At 42.0% G+C, this 18341-nt stretch overlaps 1 protein-coding gene and 1 long non-coding RNA gene across 6 annotated transcripts in view; one reads left to right on the forward strand and one right to left on the reverse strand.

Annotated features, from left to right (window-relative positions):
• The window catches only part of LOC122904272, a 97411-nt gene extending 96896 nt beyond the window's left edge, over positions 1-515 (reverse strand). For all 4 annotated transcript variants that reach the window (XR_006384170.1, XR_006384171.1, XR_006384173.1 and 1 more), the window contains exon 1: positions 98-515. This is a non-coding gene — a long non-coding RNA (uncharacterized LOC122904272). The remainder of the gene's footprint in view (positions 1-97) is intronic.
• The window catches only part of BVES (blood vessel epicardial substance), a 37955-nt gene continuing 20073 nt past the window's right edge, over positions 460-18341 (forward strand). The window contains exons 1-5 of one of the 2 annotated variants that reach the window (XM_044244859.1): positions 460-466; positions 4821-5057; positions 8633-8757; positions 11988-12175; positions 12901-13009. In XM_044244859.1, the coding sequence (XP_044100794.1) occupies positions 4832-5057; positions 8633-8757; positions 11988-12175; positions 12901-13009 (648 nt within the window). In that variant the 5' untranslated portion in view covers positions 460-466; positions 4821-4831. Of the gene's footprint in view, positions 467-1148; positions 1257-4820; positions 5058-8632; positions 8758-11987; positions 12176-12900; positions 13010-18341 lie in introns of those variants that run through there. The other variant, XM_044244851.1, reaches the window with a different exon arrangement.

An 18341-nucleotide genomic window follows, 5' to 3' on the forward strand; every position in this document is an offset into this window, starting at 1 on the left:
GCAGCCTGTCCGGCCTTAGGCCCCATGTTCTTGAACATGGTGTTGTCCTGCCTCTTTCTTGGAGAGACTTGGCAAGTGTGCACTTCCGGGTACCCACCTTGTAACGTACCTGTCGTCTTTTTCACGTTGAGATCATGTTTGGCACGCACCATCAACCTCATACTCCAATAAGCGACACAAATTGTACCCCACGATGGGACATTTCGAGTGGAAACGGAATGTCCATCTAACCTTCTTCCTCTTTTGTCCTCCAGCCCTTCCCCCAGAGCCAACTCTTCATTAATTCGCCCTGCTTTTCTTACCCCAAATAGGTGTCCTCTGTGAAAAGTAAAGATTGATTGGAGCACACTTTCATATCTCGGTTTCCAACTTAGGGTCCCAAATCTACCAAATTCACCTGGCAATTTCGGGTGGAGCTTCGCTTAAAGGGAAGGGCCCTGCACCGCCACGCGAATGCAAATTTCGGGTAAGTGCCCTCCTTCTTTGAAAACGAACGGGGCTTGGGTCAAAGGTCCGTCCCGCGCGGCCCCGCCGCCCCAGGGCGGGCTTCCTCCGACCCCTCGCCGGTTCCCGAGGGTGGTCCTGCGTCGGTGCGAGCCAGCCAGCCTCCGCGGCAAGTGCTCCGAAGCGGAGCTGCGCGCTCTCCCGGCCCTTCCTGCTGGTGCTGAGAGGCGAGCGAGTGTCCCAAAGAGGAGTTACGCGAGTGGGTCCTTCGACTTCGAGGGGAATGAAATTCTAGTTCTCATTTTTATCCTGTTTTCTCTCCCTGCCGGGGTCCTACCTCTGGAGTTAGCCCCATGGAGAGGAGCCACCAACGCCGCGGGTCCTAGAATGCTGTCCGCCCCCCACCGATGCCCAAACAAGGACAGAATCGAGAAGTAGAGAGAAAACGGGGAAAGAAAAAAAGCGGGTGTTTCAAACTGATCACGGCGGTGCAGACGCGGCGGTCGCGCCGGAGCAGCGGGGCCGCGAGGCGCGCCGAGGCCCCGGGCTCCGCCCGCCGGGGGGCGCCGGGGCGGCGGGCGCCTGCGCGGTGCGGCCCCAGCCCGGGCAGCCACCGTCGCGATGCCTATTTTAGTCAAAGCCGCTGCCGGCGCGGGGACCCGGCACGGGCCAAGGAGGCTCCGGACCCGCGATCCGGGGAGGCTTTCGCCTGGGGCGCCCGTCGAGCCGCCGTGTCGCTGTCCCCGCGCCCTGCCACTGTCGCCCCAAACTTTGGCCAGAGCCTCCCGGGTTCGGTGCCAGGGACAAGCCAGGTAAGGAGCGGGAGGCGTAGCTGCCGGCGGCTCCCCCCGCGCGCCCGGCTATTTGCAGCCTCGGGCTCCCGGGGCTAAATCGGGAAGCGAAAGTTGGATCGCCGCTCCGCTGGGAGCAACTTTGTCAGCCCCGCGGCGGCTGCGGGTTCTTCGCGCCCGGGCCGCTGGAGTCCTGCCCTCTCCTCCCTGACCGAGCCGTCGCCTTCGCGGGCTTCCCTATTCTTGGAAGCCGCCTTCCTCCCATGTCTGGGGTCCACGGCCACAGACCCTCAGGCGTCAGCAGCTGCAGCACCGGGTCTGGGAGCGCCAGCGTCCCCGGGCGCTCCAGCCCCACTCGGGGGCTGGTTCCCGCGCTCTGCCTGGGGCAAGCCCTTGGTGGGCTCGGCATCTCTTCGTCTGGCTGGACGCCCGGGGCTCCTGGCCCCTAAACCCCTAAGGCTCCACCTCGCCCGCTGTAGGGCCGCCCGGGGCTCCTGCGGAGGCTGCGCGCAACGCGGCGCACTGTGTGGCCTGCCCTGGGCCGGCGCTCACCGCAGACCCCTCGTGGCCCGAGTCATCCGGTCAAGGGCAACAATAGTAGACACATCCTTTTAAGGAGCGAGGTGAGCGGGCTCCCTGGGGAGAACGGATGGCTGGGGACCCCGTGAACCTCGCCGCCCGCCCGCGCCCTGGTTTCTGAGGCTTTGGGAAACGTGTTGTTGGCCAGACACGTCTCAGAAATTGCTTGCTTTGAAACAAGAATAAGTGCGAAAAGACTCTTGGCAACGTCATGCCCTTTGCCATTCCGCGGAGGAGCGAAGCTTTGGGCCGATTTACAGAATGAATCAAGTCTGCCAGCACGACTTTTGCTCATTGCTGCCTTTTCGTTTTTGTAGTTTGGTAAAGGGTTAATGTTAGTTTCACCGTGTAGCTATTTAATTCTTCAGACACCTATTTGGAAACAAATAGATAAACAGGACTTTACGAGACCCGGTAATTAAAAGAATTAGACTCTGAAGAACGAGTAGAACGAAAATTTCTCTTGATTGAGTCAAAGTGAACCTGAGCGTTAACCAGTTTTTTAGTCTAGCCTGCCTCCTTAGACTCACTGTCTGTATAAGGATAGTTCAGTGTAAACGACTTAAATCCATTGAAAGTGATCAAAGGGAGCTGAAACTGATAAGATCCAGTCAGGATTATTGGCGATAGGTAACTGGCATTTCAAAATTGGCATGGAGATAATACACATAGATAAATAATAGAGATACAAATAAATAATACATTATATAATAAATGTATTATACAGTGTTAGCTATTCTACAAGCTAAATGCATATAGAAAATAAAATAGATATGTATTTAAATACTTATACCCTTAATAAGGTGTGGTTCATCAAAATATGTTGTAGGATGATCCCACCTCTTCAAAATTCCTATTGCTATTTCCCTGGTTCTTGTGTCAGTAGATTGTGGTTTTTCCCCTCATTTCTCTTAGAGCAGATGTTAGTACCTTTAGTGCCACTTGAAAAACTTTTAATAAAAAGCCTGATATTGAGCTAGAGTGGATTAGTTGGCAATACAGGTGCCATTCGGTGGACTATATATGAACTTATTATATAAATATGTATTAGAGCCTCAAGCTATTAAAACTTGAAGGGGTTTCAAAGACCACTTAGTCCCACCACCTGTATTCCCAGGAAGAAGCAGACACAAGGAGTGGAAGTCACTTTCCTTGACTTGCCAGGCTTCCCCTGGGCTTTTGGTCTAGAAACTGACTTTCTTAGGCCCAGGAATGCTGGGCACTTTCCTGCCTTTACTACTAAGGGTTGGGGAGACTGAAAGTGATTTCTAAAAATGTTTGTCGTGTCTGTGTCCCTTCCGTATGGCTTTCAACTCTAGCATTCTCTGCAGAGTGTAGGCCTTGGGTATACATAGATGGCTGTGACATTGCCTGTGCCTCATAGAGAACATAGGTTAGTTAGAAAAGCCAATAGGACACATTCTAAAATGCCACAGAAATGTAGTTAGTTTAGGTAATGTTAATGCATAAACTGACACTGACACTAGTTTATGAGTGAGAGAGGTCTTTGAACATCATTCTCCTGCAGAAATTACAGGATTAATTCTCATTTGGTCCTTGAGAGCAAACTTTGTATAAATGGAGCTATTCAAATAATGATACCTCTCACCCCAATAGGGTTATAGTTTTATTGATTTAAAAATTTGGAAAGTAGCTGAATTTATGTAGTTTCTTTCCTTGTTGCAGAAAATCAGTATCTATGTCAACTATTTATCTTATATTTATGACGTATTTCAGAATTATATGAAGAGAACTTTAATTGCCTTGATCATTTCACTCATAGTTTGTAATGCATAGATGTTTTTATCATCTTAAGAGATGTAGAATTCTTTTGGATTTGTCTAATATCCTTTCAAAATGCCCAATCTGTACCAATTATTCTACCACCTAAACCCTTTACTTTGATATGGTGGGGGGGGGGTAAATAGAAAAGTAAGTTAATTGTGTGATCTTATTATGGAAAGACATTATTAGATTAAATGTAAAGATATTTTTCCTCCCCGTTTGGAATTCTTTTTCTGAAACAGAATAATTCATATAATCTGAAAACCTACGTGGTTTTTGTCAGGGACCAATTTGTATAATTAATAATAGAAAGAGTTTTTTAAGTACCAGAGATGGAGGACAGGTAATTTAGTTAGGAAATGGTGCCACTTTGTGTTAAGGTTTAGGTAAGCATGTGCAAAATGTGTACTCTTTGAACTGTAGTTGCTACAGATTTTAATATGAAATAGTTGAACGTATATTCATTACCTCTCCTACATATAAGTAAACCACAAGTTTACTACTTTGTAATTTGTAACATTGCTACCTAGTGGAGTTTTTATGGGAATAAAAGTATAGATTTAAATTAGACAATGAAAGGAAGAGTTGATTTTATATCTCTCTGTGTACGTATAAGTGATTAGTAATGTATTTATTATGTGTATATATGATAATATAGAATGTATATGTGTATGATGCAATGATCTAATGACAGTGTATAACTAGAGTCTTCTAAATATACTAAACCTTCAAGTAGTAAATATGAGGCTAATTTTTTTTGACATACTTAAATAATCAGTTTCTCCTGTTATTTTTTCTGTGTTTGGATTCAGTGTCATAGTGGGAATGTGACGAAGACTTTGTAATTGCTGTGGCTTATGAACATTGGTGGTTGTCTTTTAGAGTCATTAATTTTTCATTTCTCTCTCCCCCAACATGTATGTCTATATAGATATATATATTAGTGAATGGTTGTATACTATGCGAAATATTTTATATATTTTATTTCATTTCATTTCATTAGAAAGTCAAATGAGGTATTACTATCATCATTTAACAGATAAAGTAGTAACACTTAATATGTGACTGGTTGGAGTCAAACCTGGTTCTAATTCTTAAGCACCAGAAAAGTCTATCTAACCAACATTTAGTTCACAGAAATCAATTTGATACAATACATATGGGGTAGAAAGAGACTGCTGCCATTTTTATGATTGTCCTTTTGTGTCTTTGTTTTTACAGGGATTTTCAAGATGAATTATACCGAGTCCAGCCCATTGACAGAATCGACTGCAATAGGTTTTACACCTGAGTTAGAAAGGATCATACCCGTGCCTTCCAATGAGACCACATGCGAAAACTGGAGAGAGATACATCACCTCGTTTTTCATGTAGCAAATATTTTTTTCACGATTGGGTTGGTTATTCCAACCACCCTTCACCTTCATATGATACTCCTAAGGGGAATGTTATCTATAGGTAAGTTTCCTAATTGAGAACTTTGTAACTTCTCTGGAACTGGCAATGGATGGGCTTTCTGTTGGGGGCTTCAGGGCATCTCTTGTCAGGTCTGTAGCATACCAAAAATACAGGTCTCTGTCAGCAAATTGGCAGCATGTCAATCAAGTAACTTGTAACGTAGGCCTTTACATGCCCTTATTTATTTTAGGTAAGACCGTGTGTGTTTTGTATATTGTTTAGATTTTCTAGATATCAAAAAATCCATTTGTATGTCTGAGTGTGTGATCCAAATCCTGGTTCTGCCACTTGCCAACTGTGTAACTGGGGCAGATGATTGAAACTTTCTGCTCCTCAGTTTTCCCATGTGTCAAAGAAGCGCAAAAATAATTCCCCCTCTTAGGGTTGTTGTAAGAATTAAATGAGTGTGTGTGTGTGTGTGTGTGCGTGCGTGCACGCGTGTGCATGTGTACACACACATATGTGTGATATTTGACTTCTAATAGCTCCTGGCACATGGTAAGCCCTATCCAGTCTTAACCACTGTTGTTTTAATAGGTTTCTTATGGCCTATAATGTGACACTGGGAACAAAAGCAATTTCCCAGACACAGTAGTTCAAGGAAAACTTTTTGGATGGCTCCAGTAATCCTGATGAAGCATGTCAAATTGATTCACATCAAAATGCCAGAACAATTGAATGAATTATTTTAGCCAGTGATTCTTGACCAATTACTCTCTATGTGATTGTTTCTTTGGTGATTTATGTATTCAGGTATATTTTTGAGCACCTATAAGTTCTCAGGCAAAGACTGAAGAAGGAAGGGGAGCCTGGGTGACTCAGTCTGTTAAGCATCTGCCTTCAGCTCAGGTCATGATCCCAGGGTCCAGGGATCGAGCCCTGCATTGGGCTCCTTGCTCAGCGGGGAGCCAGATTCTCCCCTGCCTGCTGTTCTCCCTCCTAGTGCTCTCTGCCCCTCCCTCCCGCTGGTTCTCTGTGTCGAATAAATAAATAAAATCTTTTTTTTAAAAAAAGGACTGAAGAAGGCAGGGTCCATCTTTGAAAAGGATACTTTTTGTGGGGGGCTGGAGAGAAACAGATGGGCAGTCACGTGTGAGGTGCTAGATGCTATGTTGTCAGTGTGCACCCAGGGCCAGGGAGAAATGGAGAGGGTGACAGGCCCAGCAGGAAGGCGGAACAAGGTCATGCTGAGGAGATGACCCTGGAGCTGGCTTTTGGAAGCTGAACAGGATTTCTCCAAGTGTGAGTGTGTACGGTATCCAGGTAAAAGGCACAGAGGAGAGGGAAATTCAGCATAATGAGGGAAGATGAAGAGTAGCTCATTATGCCTGTGATACATGAAGAATTACAAGGAATGGTCAAAGTCAAGCCTGGAAGTGAGAGACAGCCTTCCAGTTATGGAATGAATAAATTATGGGAATAAAAGGCACGGCATAGGGACTCTAGTCAGTGATAACTATAATAGCGTTGTGTGGTGACAGATGGGAGCTGCACTTGTGGTGAGCTTAGCATAATGCAGAGAGAAGTTGAATCCGTGGGTTATACACCTGAAACTAAAGTAATATAATGTTTCAATTATACTCAAAATGAATAAATAAGTAGATAGATAGATGGATAGATAGATAGATAAAATAAGAAAGGGCTGGAAGGGAGGCGAGATGGTAGCTTACGAATTTCTGCGTTACCTCTGAGTAAGGCAGGGATTGCAGCAGGCATTACACAGTGTTGAATGAAAAACTATGCAAAACCAAGCCACACCCTATGAAAAGGCAAAGGCTAATTATAAATTTTTTAAATATTTTATTTATTTGAGAGAGAGAGAGAGAGAGAGAGAACACACACATGCACAGGAGCAGGAGCAGGGGAGGGGCAATGGCAGAGGGAGAAGCAGACTCCCCATTGAGCAGGGAGCTCAAGGAGGACCCGATCCCAGGATCCCAAGATCATGACCTGAGCCGAAGGCAGACACTTCACCAACTGAGTCACCCAGGCACTCCGCTAATTATAAATTTTAAGACACAGTTTTAGAGGTAGGATGGACCAAGGAGATCATCTAATCTGACCAAGAAGAAACCTGGAGAATTTAAATGACTCATCCAAAATTAAGACTGCAAGAATGTGGCCAAACCAGGACTATACTTCAGGTCCTCGTGTTCCCAGTCCGTCGAAGCATTATTTTTCCCTATCCTTTTTAAGTAATAATTTTTAAAATTCCACAAAATTTGCTATGAAATGTTATTTTAAAAACTTACAAAGTTTTACATTTTGGTCTACTCAGATGCCCCAGATCATTCTGATGAAATAAAAATTGCAAATGGATAAGTTTTTAATGTAGGAGGTTAGCTTTTATGTGCATATATAGTTGATATATTTGTATCATATTGATCATTTTATTATAAGTTAAAAATATATATGGACTCTCCCACCATAAATGGATCAAAGAAAACTGGGACTTTTCCTAAAGTGAGAGAATTGATTAAAAAAAAAAAAAAGGCAAGTTTTCCAGAGATGAGTGGAAAATCATCAAATTAAAAATTCAAATGGGTAGAAAATCTTTATAAAATATGCAGGCTCACCAATGATCATGGAAATGCAAAACAAAATAAAACCTCAGTATCAAATTAAGAGCTTTCAAATTTTGTAATATTAAGAACTTGATAGTGGCATTCCCAACTAGTAGGATTACAAATATCTATATACCTTTGGGAAAAAATTCTTCAGTCTCATCAAAAGCTAGAAAGTTCATTTCCTTGACTTACTGTCAGGTAATCCACCCTGAAGAAATAGTCAGAAAAACATTAATTCTTAATGTATAAAGGTGTTTTGGTGATGTATCAAAAATTATACACAAAAAATCTCATCTGTTTACCAGTTGGGAAGTGGTTAGATAAATTAGGGTTTAATCAGTTACAGTCATTAAAAACTATGTATATGAAGAGTTTTAACAAAATAGGGAGATTTCCACAATAAGTAAAAGAAGTAAGAGAGTGGGTTTTAAAATTTTGTATACCATAGGTTTGCCATCAGGTAAAACTGCATCATGACTGTAAGGAAGTATTAGGTATCAACAGTAGTAGACTTGTGGGGGGGTTTTCTCCTATAAAATATATTTTCTACATAAATTTTCTGCAACAAAACATGTTTTTCTTTTGTAGTAATAAGACAAAAAAACAAAATGGAACTTAAAGTAATGCTTGGCTTAGGTGTTGTTGTTTTTTTTTTTTAAAGAGCAAGAAAGAGAATGCAGACGTGTGTGTATGCACAAGCAGGATGAAGGGCAGAGGGAGAGGGAGAGATAGAAAGATGGGCTTCCAAGCAAAGCCTGGCCCATTGTGGATGGGAGGTGGGGGAAGTGCAGAGGTGAGAGGATACAGGGGTGGCTTTATCTCAGGACCTAGAGATCATGACCTGAGCCAAAATCATACTTAACTGACTGAGCCACCCAGGTGCCCCTGGCTTAAGTATTACTAAAATGTGTTTGTTTTTTTTTTTAATATGCAGAGGATATCAAATATATTAAGCTACATCTTGATGCTGTTGAAGACATCTAACACATTAACTTTGTTACTCAACAGGATGTACCCTTTATATTGTCTGGGCCACTCTCTACCGATGTGCCTTGGATATCATGATCTGGAACTCCGTATTCCTGGGTGTCAACATTTTGCATCTGTCATATCTTTTGTACAAGAAAAGACCGGTAATTACTAAAATTGATGTGGAGGAGATTTTAAAGGAAGAGATTTTTAAAGCCAAAAAGCTTTTAAAGTGCTCTTTCTTAGACTGGAAAATGAACATTTAACATCTTTAATCCCCTTAGTATCATTTCTTCGATTGTGTTCGTATATGTCTGAAAGGGAAATATTTGAATCCTGTGAATTTTGTTCTACAAAGGAGTCTTTTTAAAAAGATGCATGTATTTATTTTAGAGAGAGAGAGCAGGCAGGAGGGGCAGAGGGAGAGGGAGAGAGTCTCAGGCAGACTCCGCACTCAGCAGAGGTCCCACACAGGCCTTCATCCCACAACCCCAAGGTCACAACCTGAGCCAAATCCAAGGGTCGGGTACTCAACCAACTCTGCTACCCAGAGACCCCTACAAAAGAGTTTTTTTTAATTTTTTACATCATTAAGGCAATTTACACATGAGAGAACATTTTTTGTCATATAATTCATTATTTCTTTTGTCTATTGATTTTTAAAATGTCACTTAGAAATATCTTTGCCCAGCTGTAAAATTAATTACTCATGGGCAACTTCCTTGAACATACTAATGATTTACAAATAGTTCCTGCTATTTTGTAAATGTAATGACTTTATTTTTTTCATTACATTATGCCCAAAATATTCATTTAAGAAAATCATCATTTTGGGAGGGTATTGCCAAAACACTAATATTTAACTTTTTTCTCAACATCTTGTTGTGTTTCCTTGGTCATTCCAAGAACCAAAAGATGTAAATAGGATAAGAAAGCAGTGTGGCTTCTAGAAATCACTCCCTACATTGTTTACTAATGGTTCAAAGTACACACAATTATTAAGTAAGGTAAAAGATACAGCTCTTGTCCTCATGTTCAGTGCCAGAGATGTGCACAGAAAACAAGACATTTCATAGGAAATGATCGCTTGAATGATATAGATGATACAAGTAATGGGCATTCTACTAAAGTGTGACCTCAAACATTGAAACCCAGTCCATTTTGCTTACTGTATGAGTTCTCTCTAGGTTCCCCGGTGTCATAAACAACTTGAAAGTCTCAGTGACGGGTCCTTTCTCTCACCCACCTTATACATGGACTCTAGCAATTGTGTGTCAGCTGTGATTCTGGGCTGTGTCTTCATTCCAGGGTCTCTGCTGAAGCAGCAGCTTCTGTTGAGACATGTTTTCTCATGGCAGAGAAAAAAGTACAAGAGAACAACAGAGAAAGACCTGGTGTCTCTTAAAACTTCTCCACAGAAGGGGGGCACCTGGGTGGCTCAGTGGGTTGGGCCACTGCCTTCGGCTCAGGTCATGATCTCAGGGTCCTGGGTTCGAGCCCCGCATCGGGCTCTCTGCTCCGCAGGGGACCTGCTTTCTCCCCTCTCTCTCTCTGCCTGCCTCTCCGTCTACTTGTGATTTCTCTCTGTCAAATAAATAAATAAAATCTTTAAAAAAAAAAAAAAACTTCTCCACAGAAGGAACACAACATCACTTTTATTCACACTCCATTGGCTAAAGCAAACAAAATGGTCAAGAGTGATAGTGTGGGAATAGGCTGGGGTAAGGGAATGGATAATCCTTTCACCAGGGATGGGAGAAGCAATTACTTGGAAATAACAGTATCATCTACCACCTTAAGGTTGTTTTTCAAATTCCTGTCAGCCATGATTGTCACATAACAAGTGCTCAGAAAAACAGGTGATGAGTGATAGCTTTCACAAGAAGAATTAAGAAGGCTTCATGAAGGAATTGGGACTTGAGCTAAGACTTGCAGAATGGGCAGATTATGAATTGAGTTAATAGATTCAGTTCCTGTGTTTATTACTAGGCCACATAGGCTAGTGTGTATCTCAAAAGTAGGACATATTTGTGAATAAGCTATCTTTTTTTTTTCCAAGATTTTATTTATTTATTTGACAGAGAGAGAGAGAAATCACAAGTAGGCAGAGAGGCAGGCAGAGAGAGGGGGAAGCAGGCTCCCTGCTGAGCAGAGAGCCAGATGTGGGGCTCGATCCCAGGACCCTGAGATCATGACCTGAGCCGAAGGCAGAGGCTTAACCCACTGAGCCACCCAGGTGCCCCTGTGAATAAACTATCTTAAACCCTCATTACTAGAACTCTGAGGTAGAGGAGGTAGATGGTAGTGATAATGAGGATTATAATTTCTATCAGAACTTGCTGGAGCCCCAAGCTCTGATCATAGGTTTAGAAGTTGCTGATGTGGTGATGGCAGTAGCATCAGGTAAAACACTCACACAGTATCTGTGTTTTTGTTTCTTCTTGTATTATAAGCCTATTTTCTTGAAAAATATCAGTGCTGGTTCTTTGTTAAAATGAACATGGCAAGAGCATCGCAAAGGCTGTGGAGACATCTGAGTGGCCATCATGATGTGGATCTATAAACTTTAGAGTGTGGCTGTCATGGATTTCATTGGGACAGATGATCTTTTGAGCCCCAAAGTTCATTCATGCGCTCTCCAGTTTTCCCAGACTAATGCTGGGCTCCAGTATGGCGTGTGACCTGGGTCTTATCTAAGAGCAGAGGTGATTCAGCCATTTTGCTTTTCCCTCCCTCCAACAGCCAGACTTAATTCAGCGGGCTCTCGTTTTACAGAGTATTTTACTTTAAGAAGAAATTGCTGCACCAAAACCTTTTACTCTCTTTGCTTGGCTTCAGAATAAATAAATCAGAAGCAATGATCGCAGCTGTGGATGTTTGTTTTCCTACTGTGATGCATTAAACAATACTTAAAATAGGCAAAATGCTTAATGCATGTATTTTCATAGATCTTTCCCAAGTTGATCCCTATTTTATGTGTTAATGTTTTGCGATAACATTGAAAAGTTCACGAAATTTCTTTCTGTGAAACAAAATTGCTATAAAGACAAAATGGTTCCGTGTTATTTTAAGGAAATGCTAAGATTGGAAAGGTCTATGTTGTGGTTAACATTCAAAACCTCCACAGCTGCTCTGCAGTGCATGGGAAGAGATGTGATCAATAGTGCAAATCTTTTCCATATGCTCTTGGAGTTGTTTAACTGCAAAAGTGCCCTTTGAACATCTAAGCTTATGCCACTGCTTCCTGTCTGTGTACGAGTCCATTGAGCGAAATGCAGAAGGGCCATGGTGCGTGTTGCAGATCTGTTTCTTCTCAAGCCCGTATCGAGATGGCAGAAGCTAGTGCTCTGCTGTGGCTGTGTTATGGCAGCATCTGGTCATTGCTGCCTTTCAGGTAAAGATTGAGAAGGAGCTCAGTGGCATCTACCGCCGACTGTTTGAACCACTCCGTGTGCCTCCAGATCTGTTCAGAAGATTAACCGGCCAGTTTTGTATGATCCAAACCTTAAAAAAGGGCCAGACGTATGCTGCAGAGGATAAAACCTCAGTTGATGACCGTCTGAGTATCCTTCTGAAGGGGAAGTAAGTGTGCTCTGGACATTGAAATTCCCAGTTCGCCTGGAGTCTTCTCATGTCCCCCAGAGGAGGGAATGGAACATGCAGATCTTCAGGTCACAGGGTTTGTTGGTGGTGAAATCCCATTTTACGACTGCATTTTAGAATAGTACAGAGCAACAGGTTAGAGTTACATAGAATGGACTGCATGGAATCTTGTGGATGTTAGGATTTCCACCTGTGAACATTTTGAATCTTTATTGACCATTTTTTCTTTTTGCCCTTTAAGTTAATGAGTCAACATTGAAGTAGGTTTAAGTTAGGCATTAAACTTCCAAGCGTGTGCTTGTTTCCCAAGTGATTTGTTTATTTTTTGAATATCACAAAAATACAACTTCTAGGAACATCAGCCTTGTGGGGAGAGAGTCGGTATATACTGTTTCGGCATAATTATTAATATCAACCCTTTCCTTCTCAAAAGTATCTGATTTTGAGTAATAGATTTATGGTTACTCTAGCTATATGGGTAATGACATCCATGGGAAGGCACATGTCTTCTCAGTAGTGGAACCTGTCTTTTATTTTTTTCTTGTTGATGAAATTTATATTGAAGTAAATAGTTATGCTTAGAATTATGTTTGTCTCTACGGAGTCTTTAAAACTTCAGTACAAAATGTCAACACGTAATATTAAAGACTGGAATGTTATTTGTGAAATATTATGTGTTTATTAATATTAATTTCTGTTATCAGAATGAAGGTTTCCTATCGAGGACATTTTCTGCATAACATTTACCCCTGTGCCTTTATAGATTCTCCTGAATTTAGATCAACTCAGATGCACAAAGGTGAAAAATTCCAGGTATGTTTTGTCATAATTTTCAGAAGATTAGAACTAGTTCTTATCTTATTTGAAATCCAAAAGATACTGATAGAAAAGTGATCTATTGAAAAAAGAGATTACCATATGGTACATATACATATAGCATGACCCCATTTTCATAAAACTTAAAAAAATAGTACCGCTACGTGCATAAAAAGAGGTCTAGAAAGATATAAACTACTTTGACTGTAGTGTTCACACTGTTATTTCTGGGTTGTGAGTTTGGCTGCTTTTTTATTTTCTTCCTTTTGGTCTATTGGAATTTTTATAATTTTTTTGTAGAAAACATCTAGTGCTTTGATTATGGGAAGAAAGGAAAATGCCAGTTGTAGATATTCAGTTGTTCCTAAAACATGTGATTGGTTACTTTTACTGGGAAAAAAATAGAAGCCGGCTTTGCCCTAGAGATCATCTTTAATTAATCTTTCTGAAAAAACTAATGACTTTGCTCTTTTATATTTAATGACTACTTTAAGGACAAAAGATGAAGTTCTTCATGGTTAAAAATTACTCCATTATGTGGCATTTTGTTTTTATTCTTTCTGTAAGCATCCAGCCCTCCTATTTTGTTCCCCACTTACCTGATAGGAGAGTAACCAAGAAACTGGGGGAGAGTTCCCTTCGGTCTCAGCCTCCAGGTAAACAGCAATAAGGAAATATCCTGAGAAGACTCTGAGCAGGAGTGTAAATGTGTGTAAGTAGGAAACGGAATAGAAGGGATGTTATCACCACAGGGAGGAAATGTCAGTGTTTCTTGATGACACATCTTATTTCTGAGTCTCACTTTGGGCGACATACACTTTGGGAGGCCACAGGGAGATAAAAGGGAAAACTGACAGGCATACGGTTGAGTTTAATCGAGTTTATATGCAATGGTTGAGGCCCTGCCCCACTCCTATGCCACCTGAGTAACAGGTCTGAATAATTGCACAACCTGCGGAAGTTACATGTATTTACTACAAGGTCTCATATAAGTTCATTGACGGGGTGTAGCACTGTTCCCAAGCTGGCTGAGCTTGAGATACAGAAGTGGAAAGTTCATGCTATATCATGGCTTCTCGAATTTATACTCTCACCTTGTGTTTGAGAGGGTCATCCGTGCACTGAGACCTATGTTCTTACTGTGTCTTTCGTCAGCACCATCTACAAACTAGTACAAGGCCCCTCTTCCTCTCTCCTTTCACCTGCCCTCCTTACAATTTCTTCTTCCAAAGCCCATTTATCTTTTGCATCCATTTCTCTGTGTAGAATAGCAAGGAACATTACATAATAACTCAGTCTCTGTATAACCCTGAAGAGACTGGAATTTGGAGAGGGGAGTGAAAACAGACCCCTCTTTGTTTCTAGAAGCAGTGCTACCTGAGAGGTCAGGGATATGAACACGTGCTATCTTCTCCATTGGACATCAAATTATAGTTTAATTAAGTTAACAAAAAGGAAATCCTACCACGAGCTGGTTTCTTCTTGGGGACTAGGGATTGGGATTTGGTAGTTGAGAAATGTTCTTGATAATTGCTGTGGAGATCCCAAAATCATGAGCAAGATCGAGGTATTGTAGCTAGGAAAGGATATTTATTCAGCCTTTCCAACACCAGCCATCTTTTGTTTGCACAGAGGTGGTGTGGCATCTTCTGATTGGCCAGTGGATAAATACCGCTTTAGCGTCACGGAACCTGTGTCCTGCGCAGTTGGAACAGGCTCCCTCCAAGCAAACCCTTGGGAGAACTTGTGTTTTGATTGTTTACAAAATGTTCCCATTGGCAGATACTCAGGAGTAAAAATAGCTGTTGCACATCTGGGTAGAAGTATGCAGTGCCTCTTTCTGAAGCAAGCTCCCCAGTGAAACATGGAGCCTGCTCTGATGTCCCCACCTGTGCCCGTAGCAGGGGACATTTGACAGTGTCAGTGCCCACTCTCCTCCCCGTACATGCTTGTACCTGCTACTTTGCTTTTCTTTAATTCTGAACAATTCAAAATATTCTGAAAAGGAGCTCCTACCTTTGAATTTTTATTTCTTTAAATTCCTCTTTGGTAAGAGTACTAATGAATTAAGAAATAGGGTAGAAAGAAAAGAAAGGCAAGTGGCCTCAGTGACTGCCTCTCAAGCTTGCACAGCAGATGTTGTCTGGGTGCACATATGACCGTCAGGAGAGGCACAGGGACAGAGCTGAGAAACAGATTCAGAGCTGGAGCTCACAGGTGCCGTTTTGGTCCTTACCCACCAAAGTTGCTGCTTAGAACTCTTGAGAGCCTCTTGGGTATCTTTATTACAAAAGGCAGAAGTAGTCTCTTGTGTTTGGTTTCTTCTTCGTGCAGCTGTTTTATGTCAAGTGAGCTTTGCCCTTTTCACATTTATCTTTTATATTCTGTCTCCCACTGTTGCTTTCCCCTGGTCAGTTACATACCCTGTGCTAAGAAGCCTGAAAACCAAAGCTTTATTGGTTTTAAGGGAAGAAGAACGTAGGAGATGCCAGCCCTCACAAAATCAATGAACACTAAATTTTCACCTGTATTTGTAAGATTTTATTTATTTATTTGACAGAGAGAAAGATCACAAGTAGGCAGAGAGGCAGGCAGAGAGAGAGAGGAAGGGAAGCAGGCTCCCTGCTGAGCAGAGAGCCTGATGCGGGGCTCGATCCCTGGACCCTGAGACCATGACCTGAGCCGAAAGCAGAGGCTTTAACCCACTGAGCCACCCAGGCGCCCAAATTCTCACCTGTATTTAAGCTGGACTTTATCTTAGTGTTAAGTAAATCTTTTGGCTAAGCTGTGAAGCCCGCTGATCTACCAGCTGACCCTGCTGTATTCTAGTGCTTAGGAGAACTCTTAGCATTGGTTGAACAGATGAGTCCTAGGACCTTTTCAAGTTCCTGATGTGCGAAATGTTATAAAATACGTGAAGAAAAATAACAAATTCTCCCCTGAGGACTGTGAAGCAGTCATACTCTTGAACAGCTGTTTCCAATCCTGACACATGTGGCAATTCTCTGAGACACCCTTGTTCCTGTGTAATGTCTTCCCATTCTGTGAGGGTGTAGAATCTAAAGGGAGGGACAGGCCTAATGCCTTGATGTAATCAAGGCAAACCTGATATCGTCCCCTCCTCTCCCTGAAAGAAATCCTTTTGTATCTCCCATTGCCATGCTTGCTTTTATGTCCTCAATAAAATCCTTCCCCAGAACTGAAGCATGGTACTCCTGAGGTACCCAAATGACTTGACGAGCGAATTTATTTTACGGAAGCTTTAAAAATTCTTATATTGCTTTATAGAAATTCCTCATTAAAATATGTTTTACTTGGCTGTTGTGACAGGAAGTCATTAAACAAAAATATCTACTTGGCAGAAATGAAGCATTAGCCATCGTGTAAAATGACCTCCGTCAATATGCTAATAGCCACGTACTTCCAATCAAATGCCTGCACTAAGGGACTTACAAGATACTCACACAAACTGTAGGTATAGCTTATTATTTAAATCCTATTGCTAAATCTAAATTTAATAATAATTTGCACAGGTTTAAAGTATTTTTCAACCATCAACAAGATATGTATTTGCTAAGCAAACAATAGTATCAGAAGTATCTTTGCCTCTGAGGAAACTCGAGGTTATTGGAATGGTTGAAAAGAAGTCAAATGCACTGTGTGTCACCTAGGTACGATTCCTTTTTCTTTTCCTGGACGACTTCCAGCTCCTCTAACTTCTTACCGCATCACACCTTTCTTGTCCACGGATGACCTCTTTGGCAAACGAGGAACCTCCAACTCCTAACCCTTTCTTCAGTGCTTGGGTACAGGGCTGTGCTATAGTGAGTCCCAGTGCTACCTTTCTTGAATTACTCCTGTGGAATATTATTCCGTGGCCTCATGTTTATTTACCCATCTCTTAGTGTTTCTGGGAACTCCTCAGTACTGGCTCGAGCTTATACTTCTCTTCTTAAGAAAATTTTTACAGAGGTGAGGGAGTCAGATGTCTTTACTTACTACCATCTTCCTCCACTAGAATGTAGGCTTCATGACATTGTGTTCAGCTGTTCTTTGTATGAGGAATTCTTGATGGACTCGGAGCCGACCTGGTGGTCACTTAGTCAAATTACTTTCAATGTGATCCTGTTGCTGAATATTGCACACATTAGGTAGGGTTTGGCCTAGTGGGAAAAGATGTCTGGGCGGGAAGTCAGAAGTACTCAACTCCACCACTAGTCAACATGTGTTCATGAATACGTTTTTTGGTTGTCATTTGGCATCTGAAAAATGAGGAAGACTATTAGTGCCTCCAAATTGCCTTATCTGAAAGGCAATTTGGAGGCACTTACTTACAGATGTTAAAAAACCTAAATGTTTAAAAGTGCAATAAATGTATAAACTCAGTGGCAGTATGTGTAACTGTCATTCCCTGAACTGTCTCTACCCTTGCTCCTGTTCTATATTTGTCGAAACAATTATTGTGTTTTGACATAATTGTCAATTACGACACCACCGAGGGTATCAGCTTCCTTCACTCGAGTGTGAGCTTCCCAGGGCAAGGCTCTTGTCCTCCTTGTTCACATTGTAACGTCAGTGCCTTTGACAGCGTCTAGTATAAAGTAAGTGCATGACGTGTGTTGAAAGAATGAGTAGAATTTAGTTTTTTATGGAGTCACAGAGCTGATGATGCGGTTCTTGAATCCAAATGTGCCTGGTTTTGGAGATTCCTGCCCTTAATATAATCAATAAGTACAAACTTTTTCCCCCAGGGGTATTGACCCACTTTTTAAAGTAGCCAAACCCTGTAATTTGCTAAAGGTCAATTTTCGGCTATTGATGTTAGTTGCAAAGCTGGGTCTTCCATTTTCTCTTTTCGTAGACATAAATACCCCCTCATCCTCAAAACTATGTTTAATTTTGTGACAAACCAAGGGGAAATGGTGCCTTTGGAAACATGTGCTCTGAGGCTCAGATAACAATTTCACGTGAATTAAAAAAACCCTTTATGAATTTACCTGGACTGGCATTGGGTTTAACTCTGAGGATATAAACATGGATTTTGCCTTCAACAGTACTTGTGTTCAGTTGTTACTTCCTTCGTATAACAAATGTGCACTGAACACCACTCTGTGTTGGGAGCTGAGTGTTCAGACATGAACTTGCACAGCCCCTGCTCTCAGAGTGCCCGGTGGAGACAGATGTGTCCCCAGATCTGTGTGGGCTCTGTGATTTCAGTGCCACATGGAGTTCAGCGGAAGGGTACTCCTTGATGACAGGGGACCTGCGTGCGAGGAAGGACTTCCTGATGCGGAGCTGTGAGGGCATAACCCCTCACTCTGGAGAAAGA

The sequence above is a fragment of the Neovison vison genome, chromosome 1 (genome assembly GCF_020171115.1).
Source record: "Neovison vison isolate M4711 chromosome 1, ASM_NN_V1, whole genome shotgun sequence".
Taxonomy (NCBI): Eukaryota; Metazoa; Chordata; class Mammalia; order Carnivora; family Mustelidae; genus Neogale; species Neogale vison.